The 18,329-nt window shown below is 39.4% G+C and overlaps 1 protein-coding gene across 5 annotated transcripts in view; it reads right to left on the reverse strand.

Moving 5' to 3' along the window:
• The window catches only part of SARNP (SAP domain containing ribonucleoprotein), a 48,620-nt gene that overhangs the window by 10,868 nt on the left and 19,423 nt on the right, over positions 1–18,329 (reverse strand). For all 5 annotated transcript variants that reach the window (XR_013994050.1, XR_013994051.1, XM_081060567.1 and 2 more), the window contains 2 exons: positions 18,295–18,320; positions 16,409–16,477 (listed from right to left, as the gene is read on the reverse strand). Coding sequence is in view for 3 of the 5 variants with exons in the window: in XM_081060567.1 (XP_080916693.1) it covers positions 16,409–16,477; positions 18,295–18,320 (95 nt within the window). In the remaining 2 variants the exon portion in view is untranslated. The remainder of the gene's footprint in view (positions 1–16,408; positions 16,478–18,294; positions 18,321–18,329) is intronic.

Genomic DNA, 18,329 nt, shown 5'->3' on the forward strand with positions numbered 1-18,329 from the left:
TCACAGAAGCCACCTCTTCAGTCAAAAACAGGGCAGCTATACAGCTTTCTGTGTTCAATTTGTTTCACCAGCCTCGCTCCCTGAACACTAGGTAGGAGTACTTTCTAGGTGTTACTTTGAGTCTTTCAGCTGAGAAACTTGTTCATTTTTTCTCCCTTTTGCTGCACCTGCCTTCTAGTGAGTAAAAAAGGAGCTAAGAAAGGTTGGTGGCTATGAAGGATTGAAGAATCCTACACAAGGCCAGCCCGGTGGCCTGGTGGCTCAGGTGGTTGGAGCACGGTACAACTAATGCTGAAGTCGCCGGTTCAATTCCCACATAGGCCAGTGAGCTGTCAGTGAGCAGCGCCCTCTACAGCTAAGATTGTGAACAATGGCTCTCCCTGGAGCTGGGCTGCAGTGAGCAACAGGAGGCTGGCAACCTCCGGTGAGTCTCCTAACACCAGCATGGGCCAGGGAGCTGTGTCTACACAACTACACTGAGAAACAACAGCTTGAGCTGGAGTGTAGGGGGTGGACAGGTGGAAGAACGGGGACAAAGAGGGAAAAAAAGAATCCTACACAAGTTATCACTTAATTAATTATAGCATATAACTAGAATACTGCCCAAAATACTGCCCATTTATAACCATCAACAAATCCACAGTGGGTGTATAATTAATGTGATCTAAACTATAAAACATTGAGCCAGGTTTCAAGAAGCATCCCGTCTTTAACGATCATAAATTAAAATAATGATGTTATAGTCACTCACATCTGAGTGCTTACTATGTGCCAGGTACTGTATGTTCTTTGCATACACTATCTCATTTACTTCTTATAACAATCTTAAAAATAGTAGGTCCTATGACATACATAATAAGTATTATGACATTCATTTTACAGATAAAAAAAATAACTGAGGCTTAGAGAGACTAACTAACTTGCCCAAAGTCTCACGAATAGTCTCACATGCTAAGTGGCAGAGCCAGGAATGGAACCCAGGACACTTTACTTAAGAATCCACTTTCCTTAAAAAAACAAAACAAAACAAAAAACAAATAGGGACCGGCCCAGTGGCTCAGGCGGTTAGAGCTCCGTGCTCCTAACTCCGAAGGTGCCGGTTCGATTCCCACATGGGCCAGTGGGCTCTCAACCACAAGGCTGCCAGTTCGATTCCTCGAGTCCCGCTCAAGGGATGGCGGGCTACACCCCCTGCAACTAAAACTGAACGGGGCACCTTGAGCTGAGCTGCCGCTGAGCTCCGGATGGCTCAGTTGGTTGGATCGCATCCTCTCAACCACAAGGTTGCCAGTTCGACTCCCACAAGGGATGGTGGGCTGTGCCCCCTGCAACTAGCAACGGCATCTGGACCTGGAGCTGAGCTGCGCCCTCCACAACTAAGACTGAAAGGACAACAACTTGACTTGGAAAAAAGTCCTGGAAGTACACACTGTTCCCCAATAAAGTCCTGTTCCCCTTCCCTAATAAAATCTTTAAAAAACAAAAAAAAGATGTCAAACTTGCGGCTTTAAAAAAACAAACAAAAAAAAAAACCACTTTCCTAACTTTACCATCTCTTTAGGTACCTCACATAAGCATTTCCTTGGAACAATAGTAGCAGAAGGAAGAAATATTTCATTCACAGCGGATAAGGATCATTAGGACCCTTAGCTAAAAGTGGCTGTGAACTACTTCAACGACTTCCATCACTCAGATAATTTAGGTTAATGTTAGGATCCTACCCCTTTCTACCGTGTCACATGTCTCTACTTTACAACTAGGGACCAAGGAAAGGACTCCAGGTATCTTACACTAAAGATTTTATCAACCAAATTTGTTTCTAATTCTGACTAACTGGCTATTCCATCTGTTGAACTATAATAAAAGAATTAGGAGGGTCTGCAATGAACACAGGCCTCTCTATATTTTTCCTTACGTAAGTCTCTAGGAAAAGTTTTCTTGATTTTGTCAAGCACCACTAAGATAAAAGTGAAAAAGGAATGTAAGTGAAAATTTCAAAATGAAAGCCTTTATAGAATATTCAGATAAAATAGCTCCATTTCACTAAGTCTTCAGGCCAAGCAGGAAACAGTTTTAGGAAGAATAAAAAGGAGGTTCCCATACCCTTCTTGGGGAGAGTAAGAACTAGGCCATATCTTGCTCAACTACCACTATGTACTTTTTTTCATTCAATTCAGTGCTAAGGGTAGTTCGGCAAGTTCAAATCACAGACAGGGAGATGCTACTTTTGAAACCCAGTTATTCTCTAGCACAAACCCAGGGGCCACTCTCTTCACAAATCTTATCACAAAGCCTGTGTCCATTTGGAATGTATAGGACAGTCTTTCCTCTGGTTCCTTATTTTGCTGTATCCTGAAATGGGAATTTTGACTTCTAAATTAAATTTCCTGTGTTTCCTTTTGAGCTCAAAGGTGAGGAAAAGGAATGGGATGAGGGGGAGGATATACTTCTCTAGCCACTAAGGATAATATCAGAGCTTTCCCCATGAGCTTCCTTTTGAGTCAGACCTTTGGTGCTTCTCCTAAAGATCTAGGCAGAGCATCTGCTCCAAATCTACCAGGGGCTGGAGGAAGGGGGGAGGTGGGACAATACAGCCCCCCCTATTCCCTACAAACAGACTGCCTACCCCTCACCCGCAGAGACCTGTGAGGGTTTTATTTATCTTGTGCGTGCCTGCCCTTCCCTCCCCACCCCGTGCCCCTCAGCTCCCCTCCTAAAGTCTCTTTCCTTCTGGCCCTGCAGGGAAAGTGCACAACAGGCCCAGTAAATCAACACAGTTCTAATGATCTCTCTCACTTGACCCCTCTAGCATGACGGTGTCGCATGGAAACAAACGTACAATAAACTTCACTCCATCTTTAGCTCCTTGCTGACAGGTTTTGATTCATGGGATAGCGAGACCCATCTGAGGGAAATTACCTCAATCAAAATGCATCTCTCTCTGCATTCATCAGGCCAACGCTCCCCCAGGCCATGCTCAAGTGCACAAATGGGGTTGTGAATCTGCAGGCAGCACTGACCCCTTTAGCTTAGTGTCAGATCCATTTGCAAACCTTTCCTTTCCTTCTTCATCCCTCCCCCAGTTCCCTCCCACAAACAAATCTTTTTTCTTTCCCTGCATGCTCCTGTGTGGGAAGAATAGTGCTGGAATCCGAAGCACCCTTATTTCTTATCAAATGAAAATGAAACATACAACTTGCATTCAAAATCAGAGGAGAAACCTGTCCTCACCAACTAAACACTGGCATTGGATGTTCAGATTGATCCACATACTTCACTTCTCCCAGCCTGTCACTCAAGATGGAAACAGCAAGCCAACTGACGGGTGCCAATAATTTCAGCATACATAATAATCCTCATGTCTCCACAAAACTGCCTTTCTTTATAAAGCTCATTGATAAGAATGAAAAAGAGAATTGTGCAAAAGAGGAGAGAGCCCTTATACAAGCAGCACCGGACAGAAAGCATGATGTATATTTAATAAAGCCAAATACCCCCATGAATCACTAGCACTATATTTTCCATCATAGAATAAGATAGTTCCAAACGGGGCTCTTCAGACAACATCTTCAACTTTTCAAAATTCACTTTTCTCCTTGTTTCCCTTTCATATTAGCAAAATACTCAAGCAACATAAAGAAAATAATACGTGCTGAGGGAAAAGACTGAGAAATTCAAGGCAAGAATACAAATTACATGTGTGAAAGTGCTCAGTACACAGGAACTACATATAGGTGTTCAATAAGTATTAGCTATTGTTTTTATTGCAACATTCTTCCTGGTCCTTGAAATAAAGTCTGAGACCACCAACAAAATTTTGAAGCTGACACCACCACTCATTCTCCTTCTACATTAGATATAAAGTCATCAAAAGTTGGTAGGAATCAGACCCATTACCAAGGCAACAAGGAAATTCCCTTTAGCTGCAAGGCAAATGAGTATTTGGACAAATGACTATATTTAGGGTTCAAGTGTGGCAGAAGAGTAACCCGACAAAACCAGTCTTCTCTCTCCATCAAGTACTACTGACCATCTTTTTTCTTCTGGAACCCTAAAAAAATCTACACTGCCCGGCTGTACTGATTCCATTATCCCTAATAATTAATGATTACAAAAAAAAGATACCTATATAAGGTAATACCCGAGGGAATTGAGCAAGGATACAATCTCTAACTGTGTGGACTCAACCCCAAGTACTCTAAAGGCCCCCGAGGAATTGCTTTCACTGAATTACATGACATCAGTTTCTAGCAACCTTTTCAATAACACTGAAACTGTAAAATTAATCCATTCATCCACCAATCATTCAAATAGCCACTCAGAGTCTATTTTTGATCACGGTACTGGCAATGGGAACAGAGAGATGAACAAGACAAAGATCCTTACCCTTATGGGGTATGAATTCACAAATGAGCTACTATAAAGATGTGTGCCGTTGTTTATCACATTACTGCTTTATGAGTACCATGGGGAAATTTTCTTTCCGGTTCCCAGATCCAAAATAATTATGCTTTTGCTGAGTAACTTGTTACTTTATACCTTCTGAACCCTGTGAGTAACTGTAAATAGTACAATTGTTGTTTTCCTCTTTCCACTGACGGCTATAAACTTTGGAGCCAAATGTCTGGCCTCTTTCTGGCAAGTGGTTTTGAAAATGTTTCTGTTAGAAATGAGAGGCCAGAAGTATTGAGGTGAAAGAGAGACCTGAGATACAGTGATGGAGACCCAACACCGAGATCCCAATAGTAGAAGCTTAGAAGACAAGATGAAGTCCAGTAGTTATAGGGTTGCTCCTGTCCCCTTAAGAACTTATTCCTCTCTAAATATAATGGGACCTATTAAAAAATATTTCAATGCCCCAATGGAAAAAGACAGGAGAAGGAGGTACCAGGTTATAACTAAAATTTTTAAATTAAAGGCTCTTGTCAATATATATATACTGTAGCCAGGAATCAAATCTCAAATGGAACATCAGCTGCAATAATTGGCCACCTGAATATCACAGATGCTTTCTAAAGTGACTGCCTCTTTTTATGGCAAAGAGTACCAAGGATAAGCTCTCTACCCAAAATGGAGTTCTACCTTTGTTAGCTTCCAAACCAAACTTGTGTCTTCAAGATTCAAATTCAAGAGAACATTTTTCAAAACTTAACTAATTTTATCCTGAATACAATAAATACTACTACTCCAAGCTTAGTGTTCTAGGGTTATTTGCTCTGCCAAAAGGAGTTCACTTTGATTTAATTAGCATCCCACGGGCTGTTTCTTCAAAGCTTTCACCTTCTTCAACCTTATTATGAGCACCACTCTGGATCATTAAGAGAAACTAGAAGAAACAAAACAGTGACCCAAATGTGACCCAGGCTTATTTAGGGAATTTGAACTCAGTAATTCCCAAAACACAAAACAACAGTATTTACTGAATTCAAATAAGAAATATACTCACTATTCTTAAGAGGTGACCGAAAGAATTAACCAAGGCCAGCATTTTTCCTGGACAGTGCAACAAGCTCACTCACTTATCACCCCACCCCCTTACACTATAGGTAAGAAGTAAAAATTTCAATCTAAAGAATTCAGTCAGATATCCTTACAAGTAGGAAGAGGCATTTCAGGGAAGCTCAGGTACTGCTTGCTATGAGGTAGAGCTGGCCATTTTACTATTAGCTATTTTAATGACCGAGCTACTGTTCACAACCAACATTTCAATGTAAGAGTCTCATGTAATATATTCCTATCAGGACCTAAACCTGCCATTTTATTTATCCCACTGTAACAGTTATTTTCTCAGAAGTCTTTTCCCTGAAGTGATGGAAGAGAGGCTAAAAGTGAGCTAAGATGGTCACATTTTGCAAAAAAGACAATTGTCCCCTTTTGTAAATGAATTACTGTACTAAGATGTTAATAGTTCTTAGGCCAATCTGATTTTCCAAGGGAATATAAGGTAAGAGTCAAGCAAAAAGGAAAAGAGGGAGCCTTATGCTCACTTTCCTGACTCTTAAAACTGCCACGTGACTGATGGCAAGATGAAAAGCAGAGCCTGGGGGTTTTCAGGCGATGGTAGATTAATAATGACATGGCCTTGACTTCCCAGAGGTAAAGGTTATGAAACACTCCAGGGTAAGTGGGCTTCCAATTTCATACTCTCAGGGTGAATGACAGCAACTGATGGTTTTTCTCTCAAAAACACTTCAATGCTTAAACACACAGCTGTCACCTCCCTGCCCCAGTTTCTGAAATTCATCTGTACAGATTTACTCCTGAGCCTTATGACAGCCAGACCATAGAACATGGGGTGGTCCTAGAAACCATTTAGGTCCAGAGCCTAAAGCAGAACTAAAGGTGAAGGATTGGACTAGCAAAGGGTATGGCATCTTAGCACTTACAGTATAGCGACACTCCAACATTCCCACACACATACATATAATACACTTCCCAAAACAACCATATTACCTATTCTCAACAACCTTTCAACTGTGAGATCAGAACCAACTTTCTAGAGCCAAAAGAGTGCCAAGAATTTTAAAGCTACACCAGAACTAGAGACTACCAGGAACTGTATCTCCTCCTATCTTCACAGGATTTAAAGCCCCCAAACCCAGTCAGCTCAGAATCAAATACACTTCTGAGTCACTAGCTCCTATCATGTTTTCTTTCTCTTGTCCAAATCAAGCTCTTTCCCGAACCCCCACTCCTCTTCAACCCCAGAGGAGGTCGTCTCGGTCTTGCTCTAACTGACTGTAGGACAAAGCAAGGCAGGTGAAGGAAAAGAAGGCTTCACACTTGAGACCCCCGGAAACCAGGTTTCTATCAAAAGTCCCCACTTCTCTCACTTAAAAGCCAGAAAGCTGATGCTTTTAAGAATAAGCAATGCAGAGCTTGGAAGAAATGTCAAGAAGTCAGTAGAAGGAAGCTAAAAACTTTTGAGGAAAGTTAAATTCTGTCTTAGGTAAAATATACAGAGAATGAAGGACAAGTTACTGGAGCATTTACAAATTTAAAATGAGCACTAGGAAAACATTCTTTTCACCTATATTATTTATTTTTTAATGCATCTTATTTTTTATTTTTTTAAAGGAGGGTGCAGCTCACAGTGGCCCATGCGGGGATCGAACTGGCAACCTTGGTGCTACCAGCACCGTGCTCTAACCAACTGAGCTCTAACCAACTGAGTTAACCAGTGTCACTCACTTATAATATTTTAAAATGCAGATCAACCTAATAAATCTGAATCTCAAAAGGAAGAGCTTAGGGGGCTGTTATTTTTTAAAGGGTTCCCTGGTGACCCTAATGTGCAGGTGTGAACGACTACAAATAGCTTTGAGAAAGTACAGACCAAAATTTAAACAAATCCTTTTCACCAAGTCCACAGAAGGCTGCTTGCTACTCCATTCCAATTTCCCCCACAAAGCACTAGGGGTCTTCCCCAAAAGTTTACAATTCCTACAAACAGGATTCTCTCAGCTGCAGGGATGTAAAGGGAAAAAGAAAGTTATGAAGGAATCACAGCTGGCTCTAAGGAGCACAGTGGCCTTGCTGCTTTCCTAGAATTCAAATAGAGGAACAGAAAGACTTTTTAACCGGAGAAGTTCAATAAAGGAAAAACATGCCAAAACAAGATCAGGGAACACCTCAGGTATGTGGGAAAAAGAGGGAGGCAACTATGGTCAAGCACACAAAGGTATTTTTACAGAACCAATACAGAGGAAGAGAGAGGATATCAATAAAGAACAGATAGAACAGATACGTTTTGTTTTAAGGCTCATGTGTTTCGCTTGTTCATTTAGAGTACTAAAGAGGGCCATCATACAAAGCCTCTCTCATGTTATAGCTCTGTTCATTTCCAGTTTCTTTTCCTCCTCGGCCATCTCACACCTAAGCATGAACAAGACAGTGAAAATTCTATAACTGCCACTTCTATTCCATAGCTCAATAAACACACCCAATGAATACTTACTAATATCTAGACACCAAACATTTCAAACACAATCTCCTTCTCAATAACACATCTTCACTGCTAGGGATTTTAAAAATTCAGTATCTGATATGTATTCCAAATGTGGAATACCCTGAAAATACATTTCTATTTCTGTCCTAAGAATCTGCTCTGGAGAGGAGAGGGTAAGACTTGGTTAAAATATTTTTTAAAAACTGAGAAATGAGGGGCCGGCCAGTGGCTCAGGTGGTTGGAGTGCCGTGCTCTTACCCCTGAGGTTGCGGATTCGATTCCCACATGGGCCAGTGAGCTGCGCCCTCTACCCCTAAGGTTGTGAACAACGCTCTCCCTAGAGCTGGGCTGCCATGAACAGCGGGAGGTTGGCGTGAGCTGGGGTGGGCTATCGTGTGCTGCCATGAGTTGCTGGAAGCCAGAAAGAGCTGCTGTGAGTGGCCAACTGACGACTGGAGACCGACTACCTCAGCCGGGGGGGCAGCGCAAGGCTCATAATACCAGCATGGGCCAGGGAGCTATGTCCTACACAACTAGACTGAGAAACAACGGCTTGAACCGGAAGTGGAGGCAGGTGGAATAAGGGGGGGAAAAGTGAGAAAAGAGAAGCAAACGAAAGAGGAGGGAGGAAAGGAGGTAACATTTTCTAGATCTTAGCAAGGGACCTCAGATTTTAATAAAAAGAGGGCCTTTGTTTGAAAACATCACCACCAAGAATCGACTTATAAATGATTTCCCAACCTGATGCCCTGCCTCATCCCCATCCCGACATTCCCACCTCCCTCTCCAAAAACACAACAGCATTTTACTGACCAGCTTCAACCATCAGGCATGAAGAGCAACTCTGCTATTTTGGTGAGTACATAAGAAAATGAACTATCATTAACCTCACTGGAATTGAACCCATATGCATTTAAAAAAAATATTACCTCTCCTTACCAATGTCAAACAAAAGAACAGTGTTACTTGAGCGTTAGTCTCTCAAGTATTAAAATGTATCTTAAACATTTCTGTACTGCTACAGCTCTCACATCACGGAGGAGCCTTTGAACACCAAAATTCCCGGTCCTTCCCCAAGTAATCACAACCACCCCCCCCCAAAAAAAAGCCCACACTTTTTCTTCCCATACAGATTTTCAAGGATGGATAGACCTGAATTCAGATAGTTAGCTCACATTTCACCACAGCCAAGGAGCGTATCTGGGAGTGATCCGATAGATGGTACTACTCTGCTTAAAAAAGCCAAGCCAGCTATTGGTCACCTCAAAACTGGACATATAACTAGACAAACAATCATATATAATGTGATTTACAGGTGGGTTTGGGAAATAACTCATCTTATGTACTAAAGACTGGCACTTAAAAAAAACAAAAAAACTGACACTCAAAGAATGATCTCACCCCAAGAACTTGGCTGAAGGTATTTAAAAGTAAAACAAACTCAACAAAATCCAGCATCCCCCTCTTTTTCCAGGCTGTGTTTATTCTTGGAGCAAAGACTATACGGGGGCCACAGAGAGACATAAACCTTGCTTTTTATCAAAGTCATCAGTTCTGACACTTTAGAAGAAGGAATGCAAAGGCATTAGTGGGGGTGGTGTATCAAGAAAGAGAGACAGAAAAGTTTTTTTTCTGACTACAAACTTTCTTACCTCTAGTTCTTTGGGTTCAAGCTCAGTGAATGAAATCAAGAGAGAGAAAAATAAAATGAAAAGGTACAAGTTCCTAGTAGTTTCAACCATGTACCTTAGGGAAGTATAACCCTCTATCAGAAACTTCTCGAAGATTTAATTTATAGTAAACAGGGCAACACCAGCCATAAATGCTGACATAGCATCAAAAATTTCATCTTGCTTCCCCAAATTTTTAAAGCTTTTCCTCTTAAAGTGTTCAATTTACATTCCTAACATTTCATATCCAATTATCCCTCATATCCAGCTAAAGTGTGTGTCTGAAGGTTAGGGCATAGTGGTAGAGCAGAAGTTGTTGAGCAAAGAAAAACCTGCGTCCTATTTCTCTAGTTAAAATTAGAATACATTTTCAAGAGCCCTGGGTAAGAGAGAGAAAAATTCCATTCTGCCTCTTTGCTCTTCCAAATTCCTATAGCCAAGTGGTTCAACAGCAATTGAATGGCACACATAATGACATCATTGATTGGAACCATAATAGAAGGGAGTGAGAAGAGAGGGTGGGGGGAAAGTTGGAAAGGAGGGAGGTGAAGATGTATTTGTGTTACAGACAAAAGACAAGTTCTGTTCCTCAGCGGGGACAAATGAAGAACCAGATGAGGGGATAAACTGAGGTCAGAGAGTTTTACCCATTGTTTCCTCTTTAAACAGCTCCTTTACCACTCCCTCAAGGTTTGTTCCAATGGGCGGGTGAAGAAACAGCAGTATGTTTATTTTTATCTCGGAGAAGAGGAGTCAGAAAAAAATGCTAAATATTTATTTTCAAATTATTATGAATTAGAAGGGGATTTAAAGGACTGGTTAAATTTTGGTTGGGCCTGAAAATGTTGCAAGAAATGCTGAAGACTATGTGGGGTTGGGTCTTGGCTTTTTCCTGAAATTCACCCTCTCTGATAGCCACCCTCAATTGCTATCTCAATCTACCATATACAGAGGGTGCCAAAAAAATGTATGCACACTTTAAGAAAGGAAAAAAACTGTATTAAAATTGCAATGCTCAATATATATTGATAACAAAAGATGAATACAAGTCACATTTGACTTCTGCAATTACAAGAGGTGCTCAAAGTGGTTACCATCAGTGTCCAGACACTTCTGATTACAGCGAACTACTGCTTGAGCAACACTGACCAAAGTGTCCAGTTATATACATTTTACTCCCCGGTATATAACAGATTCTATTCTTATCTTCTTTTCTTGTTGGTTAATATAAGTTAAGAGAATACAAATTTTCAAATGGAGTGATCATTTTGGGAAAAATGACAATCTAGGATGAAAGGGAGGGAAGAACCTCCCCAAAAGCCTTTGATTGATGAAATACAATGACTAAGAGGATCGCACTGAAGTTTTTCCATCCACAATCCTACTAACTGCATTTTTCTTGGTCTCATGGGGGTCCTGTGAGAAATGGGAATAGAGAATTAAGTGTTGCACTTGGCCTTGGTACTGCTGCTTAAGTATATTTGGATGTGAAAGAATCCAGACCTACTCAGCAGGCTACTTTCCCAACTTATCCTGAAATCTAAATCTTCTACCACTAACCCTTTAAAAAGTATTCTACCAAACACCTCTTCACAGCTTATGGTTCCTTGGGTTCTTACAGTGCCATGTTGGCAATGTCCTCTGCATGGCCCCACGGTTCTTCCTTTGGAAAAGGTTCGCATACACATACCTAAAATCTCTAACAAATCCCAACTATAGGCTCTCTGAGAAGGCTGGTGACCAACGTCTAAATCCATAGTGTGAACTTCCTTCTCCCTACATCCCAAGGACTAACTTCTATACCAAAACCCTGAAGGGAAGGAACGAACAAATATTTCTCCATTATTTCAGATAGTGGACATGAATCTAGATACAATCAAATAGGCCTTCCAGAAGAGAGTGAATGGAGACCAGCCTGCCATCAGTTAGCACAATGAAAGCTGTATGCTAGGAGACACTGGTGCCCTCCTGTGCTTAGAAATGACTCTGTCTCAGCTTCCTCTTTGGATATCTCAACACGTTTTTTGGTGACAATAACAAGCTCCTCAAAACAAGGCAGTTCTAGTATCTCTCTCACTCTGAGGTGGTTCATCTGCAACCAATGGTGAGCAAAAATATATAATTATACGAAAGGCTCATGAAGCTAATCACTGCAGCCACCCAAGAATTTTCTAGCTTACCAGCCTCAAAAAGATGATGGTCAGTGGAGAAATAGTTTGTTTTCAACCTTTTTTAATTCTGACACTGAGTAACAAAGACCACAATTATCAGGGAAGAAAACTGGCCATAATCACAAACCTGGGAAAAGCAGCCTTCAGGGTTTATAGGCTTTAAGATAACTCATTAGGACAGTTCCCTACATGAAGAGCTACAAGTAGGGAAAACCCAATAATATTCTAGTAGAGAAGATGTATTAAGATCAATAGGGATACAAGATGCTTACATTTTCTACTACTAATAAAGAATCAAGAAGCAGTAATACATACCCCTCACATTCCCAGGGAGGAAAAAGAATATAAACCACACTCCAGTTTTCTGCTTAGTGCCGGGCTTGTTTCTTTTTGTTTTTTATACTCAGCTAGCTGGATTTCCTATAACTTCCTAAAGTATCAAGTTTCGCTTTGCCAAATATGCCAATATTTAAAAACAAAATAAATCAATAAAGTCAAATTAGCTACATCACTTAACATTATAACTCTAGGTCTAGATCTAAGTTTTTACCAAAACTGGTGTCCTGTGACCATTATATATTAACCAATCTGGCTTCCCATCTATTCCTCCTATCAATCTCATTCCTTTCAGAGATGAGTTTTTGTTTTGTTTTTTAAATTTTATTGGGGAATACTGGAGAATAGTGTTTTTCCAGGACCCATCAGCTCCAAGTCAAGTCATTGTTTTCAATCTAGTTGTGGAGGGCACAGCTCACTGGCCCATGTGGGAATCAAACTGGCGACCTTGGTGTTATGAGCACTGCACTCTAACCAACTGAGCAAAGTGGTCGCCCTTAAAGATGAGTTTCTTATGTGCCAGGCCAAGCCCTGTCTTTCACCAACAGGACTAACCCAAACACTACTCTTGGGAGGCATAGAGAACTAACTGACAGAGTAAAACACAACAACCAGTCAAGCACAAGACTGAAAATCTAGCTGGTGATCAATCAGAACCAATCAAGCAGAGGTTATTCATCTGAGTTTTGTTTTGTTTGAGGGGTGGGAGGTTTCTCAGCCCACAATCACCATGAGGCTTATATGAGAAAAGGCATGCCATTCTATCCTCAAATAGTCCAAAGAGTTGGAGGGGATAATTTACAGCCTCTTGTGTAAAAAATGTCTATAAATGGCAGTGCCATTCTTTGCTTTGTCACTTCCCATTATCCTAAATCAACAGGATTCTATTCACTGGGACTTGAGCTAGAAACATGAACAGACAGGTCTTTCTTGGGTGGGGGAAAGAGGGAAGATGACTGAGGTGGGGAGGGAAGTCAGATTTCTGTGTACTATCTAATGTGTATAGTACACTGGTGGAGCTAAAAATTGAAATATATAAGCAGTAATACAAAAGTCAGCCTGGGAAGAATTGCACAGATTTGGTATTCTCAAATCTGTAATATGCTCAAGCTATAAATCTAAAATATGAAAAGATGATCAGGTCACAACCTGTTAAAAAAAAATCAGTCATAAAAACTAGTGACCCATGGCTCACTTCCTCTCACACACTTTCTCTCTTTATCATGTATACTGGTCTGCAGCAAAATCGACTGAAGAGAAATCAGCAAGCCATCAGGGCCTTAAGCTGGATCAAGCAAACACAAACCCTGTGCGGTGGAGATGACAGGAGGGAGGTTTCTCATTGCCCTTTTCAGAACACTAGGATGAAGAGGCACTACCGACTAACCTCCACAACTGGATATCTGAATGAGATTTGTGCCTAGAGAACTGTAAAACTTAAAGACAGTTGACCAAATTATGTAAGAGGATGCTATACTAGAACCCAGGACCCCAAAATGAGGTGGACAGAAGTGTGCTGACCTGGCTGTTCCATAAATACAAACTTAATCATGTCACTAACCTTGGCCATCCAAACAAATTACTAGGTAACAAATCATCCTCAGTGATAAAGAACAGTTAAACATAAAAGTGAACCAGGCAACTCTCACAGAGAGCGTATCCAGTTGCAATTTCAGGCTTTGGATCTAGAACACTAAGTTCTAGAAAATAAGTTACTTGAAAAAAAGAACACTGACTTTTATCTCTTACTCCTTTTCCTCCAATTTCTCTTTTATAGATTCAGTCTAAAACTGCTTATATTCTGCGAGTACTAAAAAATTCTGGGCTACTAAAACAGCGGTCCAATTTATGCAGTCTGATAAAGGATTTCTATGCTTCCTACAAGTGTAAAAGCTGTGTGGGAGATATGTTAGACTTGAGTAGTTCAGTACACGTGTGGCTATTCAAAGTTCTGTTCCTCAGTTACACTAGTTGTATTTCAAGTGATCATAACCACATGTAGCTAATTACTACTATATAACAGATTATTCAATAGAACGATATTCTACAGAATATTTCCACCATCACAGAAAGCACTATTGGACAGTGGTGGTTTAGACAGCAAAATAACAGTATTTCTCGGACATTTTAATGGTTTATGGGGAAAATTAGAGCAAACTGTTAAAATTAGGATGATTCTGATAATCAGGATTTATGATCAATGTATATGGAACCTATGGAAGACATCTCAAAAAAGTCACAAACCTCCAATCAAAGTGGTCTCTGGAAGAAATCATACACACTCTAGAAAAGTGCTACTCAAAATGTGGTCTGCCTCCTGGTGCTGATGCCCAAACTGTTTTGTTACCAGTCTGCAGTAAGTCCAGAGATTGATTAAGAGTGTTTAGAAACTTCCAGAGTAATTTAACACTACTGGGATATTTTTATTTTACAAAAGTACCACTCTGCAGTGAATTGGAAATTTAAAAAACTAGTCTTTTGCCACTGAATTTGAGAAACGCTATTCTAAAACAAATGTATGACAATGAAGAATGCTATTAGAGAACAGAACTCATATAGTCCGAATTCTGCCAATTACCATTACCTGATTGCAATCCTTTAGAGATTTAAAATGAGAACTGAAATCTTATCTATGATCAACTAAAACACAGGAAGTTAACTGACTCAATTAAACTCATAAAGCCATTTGGCCAACAGAACTGAACTAAGAAAGGAAGAAAACTAATATTTATTGTAGGTCAAAGTGTCACTGTGTTAAGGTAATTTTGAATATACAATTATTTACTCTTCACAATCATGGCATTTAGGTATTACTTCCATTCTTATAGATGAGGACCAAAGAAGTTTATAATACTTTGCTCAAAGTCACAAAATTAAGGGATCTCTTCGTGTTTTACTCAGCCTCCTACGGACTAAAAATAAAAACAGGTCAAGTATGGAGAAAGATTTTAGGGAAAGGAAGAGAAAGGATAATATCCCTGTAATGAAATGCTATCAAAATAACTCAGGCAGGCAGTATAGAGGGACAAATCCCTCTCAGGAATGTGTCCATATGAGCTAAGTAGTAGGAGATAGGATGTTCAGTTTTGTTAATTTTGATGGAACACACAAACACATACAATTCCCTAGAGGAGTGAAATTATTACTGAAATTCTCAGATACCTAGCCCTTATATACAAAAGAAGACAGATGAGAACCAGGACCACAGATCCAAGGCACCCTTTCCCTTGGCCATCTAGCAAAAACACGAATGACTCTTGAGTTTGTAATTCTTCCCAATTAAGCTGCATGTGGTTTAAGAATCAAGTAGTTTGCCTACCTCTCAACTCCTATTTTAATTTCACATAAACCAGCAAATATTCCTACTGAACACCTATGGTTTCAGCACAAAGCTGGGCGCACAGACCTGATGTTATATTGCTGATAAACATCAAAAATGTAACCTAAAGGAAAGGAAGACAAAGCACAGTTCTATGCAAGGTTATGAGTCCCATAGGGCACTATAGTGTTTACTTTTCAGTGTTCACTTTTTTTGTGAGCAAAAACATAACCACTGTCAGGTCAATTTATTTCCCAATGGATTTCCAGAAAGTCAAATATTTCTGTACTCAAATGGGAAATGACTTTTCTTAAATGATGGTTTTTCTGGTTTGAAATACTCTTCCCTTAACCCTGCCACCACGTCAGCAACCAAGAAACATGCTCTCATTCTCACAATACAAAGAAAAAAAGTACCTGCTCTAGACAAATAGAATTCTTAGCATTTTCTCCACTGTACCTAGCAAAACCCCAAACACAATGACGCACTGTAGAACTGATTACCCCACACAGCATTGTGTCCACAGTCATCTTGCTTAATAAACTAAATAGTATCAGTTAGCAGAGGGACCGAGAAAGAACAAAATAATTTTCTCTTTTCTGTTCTACAGAACCTCCAAATTTTGTTTCTAGGTACCTTTGACCTAAAGACAGGACTATCTTATCCTGATTTTTTAATTTATATTAGGCCTATATTAGAAGTTAAAGCAGATGTAACAAGTTTTAACAACACTGAATTCAACATCTTACCCAAGAGAAATACAGACCATGCTCTAACAGCCTAAGTAGAAGCTATGAAAACAATCTGGGGGCGGGGGAAGAAATTTGCTTCTGGAAGCAATTCTTCTAATGTAATCAATACTCAGCAAGGAGATGATAGTCAAAGGACTATGAGAAACAAAGTACTATATTCTCAGCCTGTGTAGCCCCTAAGCTGCTCTAATGTTGCAAAAACAGTACTTTACCTTTCTGGAGATTGAAGAAACATTCAAACCAAATCTTTGAGCTCTTTCTTTTAGCTTGTCCAGATTAACCTACAAAAACACAGGAAAACAAAACAAGCCTGTATTTTAAAAAAATCAAAGTAGCCTAGCAATTAGAGTTGTCCATAAGTGAAAAGACACTGCTGTAATGTAATAAACTTGCTGTCATTAGAAGGGATCAAGAATAGGCTAGATAATCAATTGTCAGCATGCTATAGAGAAGATATTACTAGATATGCTCCAAAGCCTCTTCCAACTAGATCATTTAAACTTGTGAATGTAATAGTAATTTTATAATTAATAATATTATACAACGGAGAGACATTGTCATCCTTTGAATGGTAAAAAGGAGAGAAAAAGAACAATTAGTAATTGTTCACCATTTTCACACCGAATGCTATGACATACATGCTACCGTCAAGTATCTGATTAAAAACATAGTTTTCAATGTGAATATACAATTTGTCTCTCATTTCTATTAATGGAGGCATTAATTGCTTGTTTTGAAAAAAACTTCATACAATTTTCCTCTCAGGAATAACTTGAAAGGAGAAACTGATTTTCTTTGAAGCTAATTCTAGGAAAACAATATTGAAATGTATTTATAAAAATAGCAATTGTTTCATGAAATAAGTTATGGCCCAATAAAAAATGACAAAAAAAACTTTTTCTTTTTTCAAATTTAAAACTATACCATTTCAGATTAAAACTACAGGCATAGATTTAGATAAGTTTTCAGGATACAGAAAATTCTATGAGCTATGTAATTTGAAAACCTAAAAAATCAAAACAGAAAAATACACAAGGCAGAAACTATGGTCCAAAGCTAGGTGTTCAAATAAGCCTACAATATAAATGATACCCTATGTGCCAAACTAGGAAACTAAGCAGCACCCATTCATACCATTAATTATTAAAAGGCCTCTTCTGGAATGCAGTGAAAAATTCAGCCCTGCCTCCTTCATTCATCAAAGGTGGCAAGAGCCTAAGGAGGGTTTAGGATCAAAGTAGGACAAACTCTGCTTGAAAGAGCAAACAAATGTCTAAATCATCACCTCTAAACAGGTCTACCATTCACAGTCCAAAATCATTAATTTCTATACATAGTCTCTGCAGTAGTTCTTAAGTCTGTCTCCTAGCAAAGAGAAACTATCACTGCAGCTCTCCTTTTTTCAGAAGACAAATCTACCACCAGTACCCAATTCAATTTTCTTCCTTCCTTTTTCCTGAAAGCCTTGTTATATCAAGACTTATTATCATAAGGCTATTTGGGACTCTCATTACTACTACTACTAATGATAAACTGTAACCCCAAGAGCAGGATTTCATATAGCTGAACATAGGTCACCACAGATTTTGTTTCCATTTTCTAAAAATGCCTATTAGTCACAATGACCCAGAAGGATCTTATTCGAATCTTGATTCTCTGATTTTACATTTATTAGGTAGTTCTGAAAAATACCAGTATCTATAAATAGAACTCATAAGTTGCTTCCACAGATCCTCTCGTAGTAATTAAGAACTAGACATTATTAAAAGCTATAGGACAAGGCCTAAAACTCCAGTACCACAAAACAAAGAGTTATATGATTGTCCTCGAGCTAATAAAATCTATTCATTTTTTTTCAAGATGAGGGGAAGGAAGATGTCTATAGTGATTCTGAAGATGTGGGAATTTTCCTGACCTCTCAGTACCCCAAACAATTCTTTTTATTCAGGATATAAAACACTGTTGAAAACAAAAAGTCACCAAGCTCATGTGATCTTAGTTTCCTCTGATCTGGGGAGAAGGAGGAGTCTCTAACTTTAAAACTAACTGTATAGAGTTAAGCTTTGGCTCTCGAGTTATAAAAAAAAAGATTTCTTACCATAGGCTTGGTGTCAGATGACAGGCCTGAAAAAC

The sequence above is a fragment of the Rhinolophus hipposideros genome (genome assembly GCF_964194185.1).
Source record: "Rhinolophus hipposideros genome assembly, chromosome: 9".
Lineage (NCBI taxonomy): Eukaryota > Metazoa > Chordata > Mammalia > Chiroptera > Rhinolophidae > Rhinolophus > Rhinolophus hipposideros.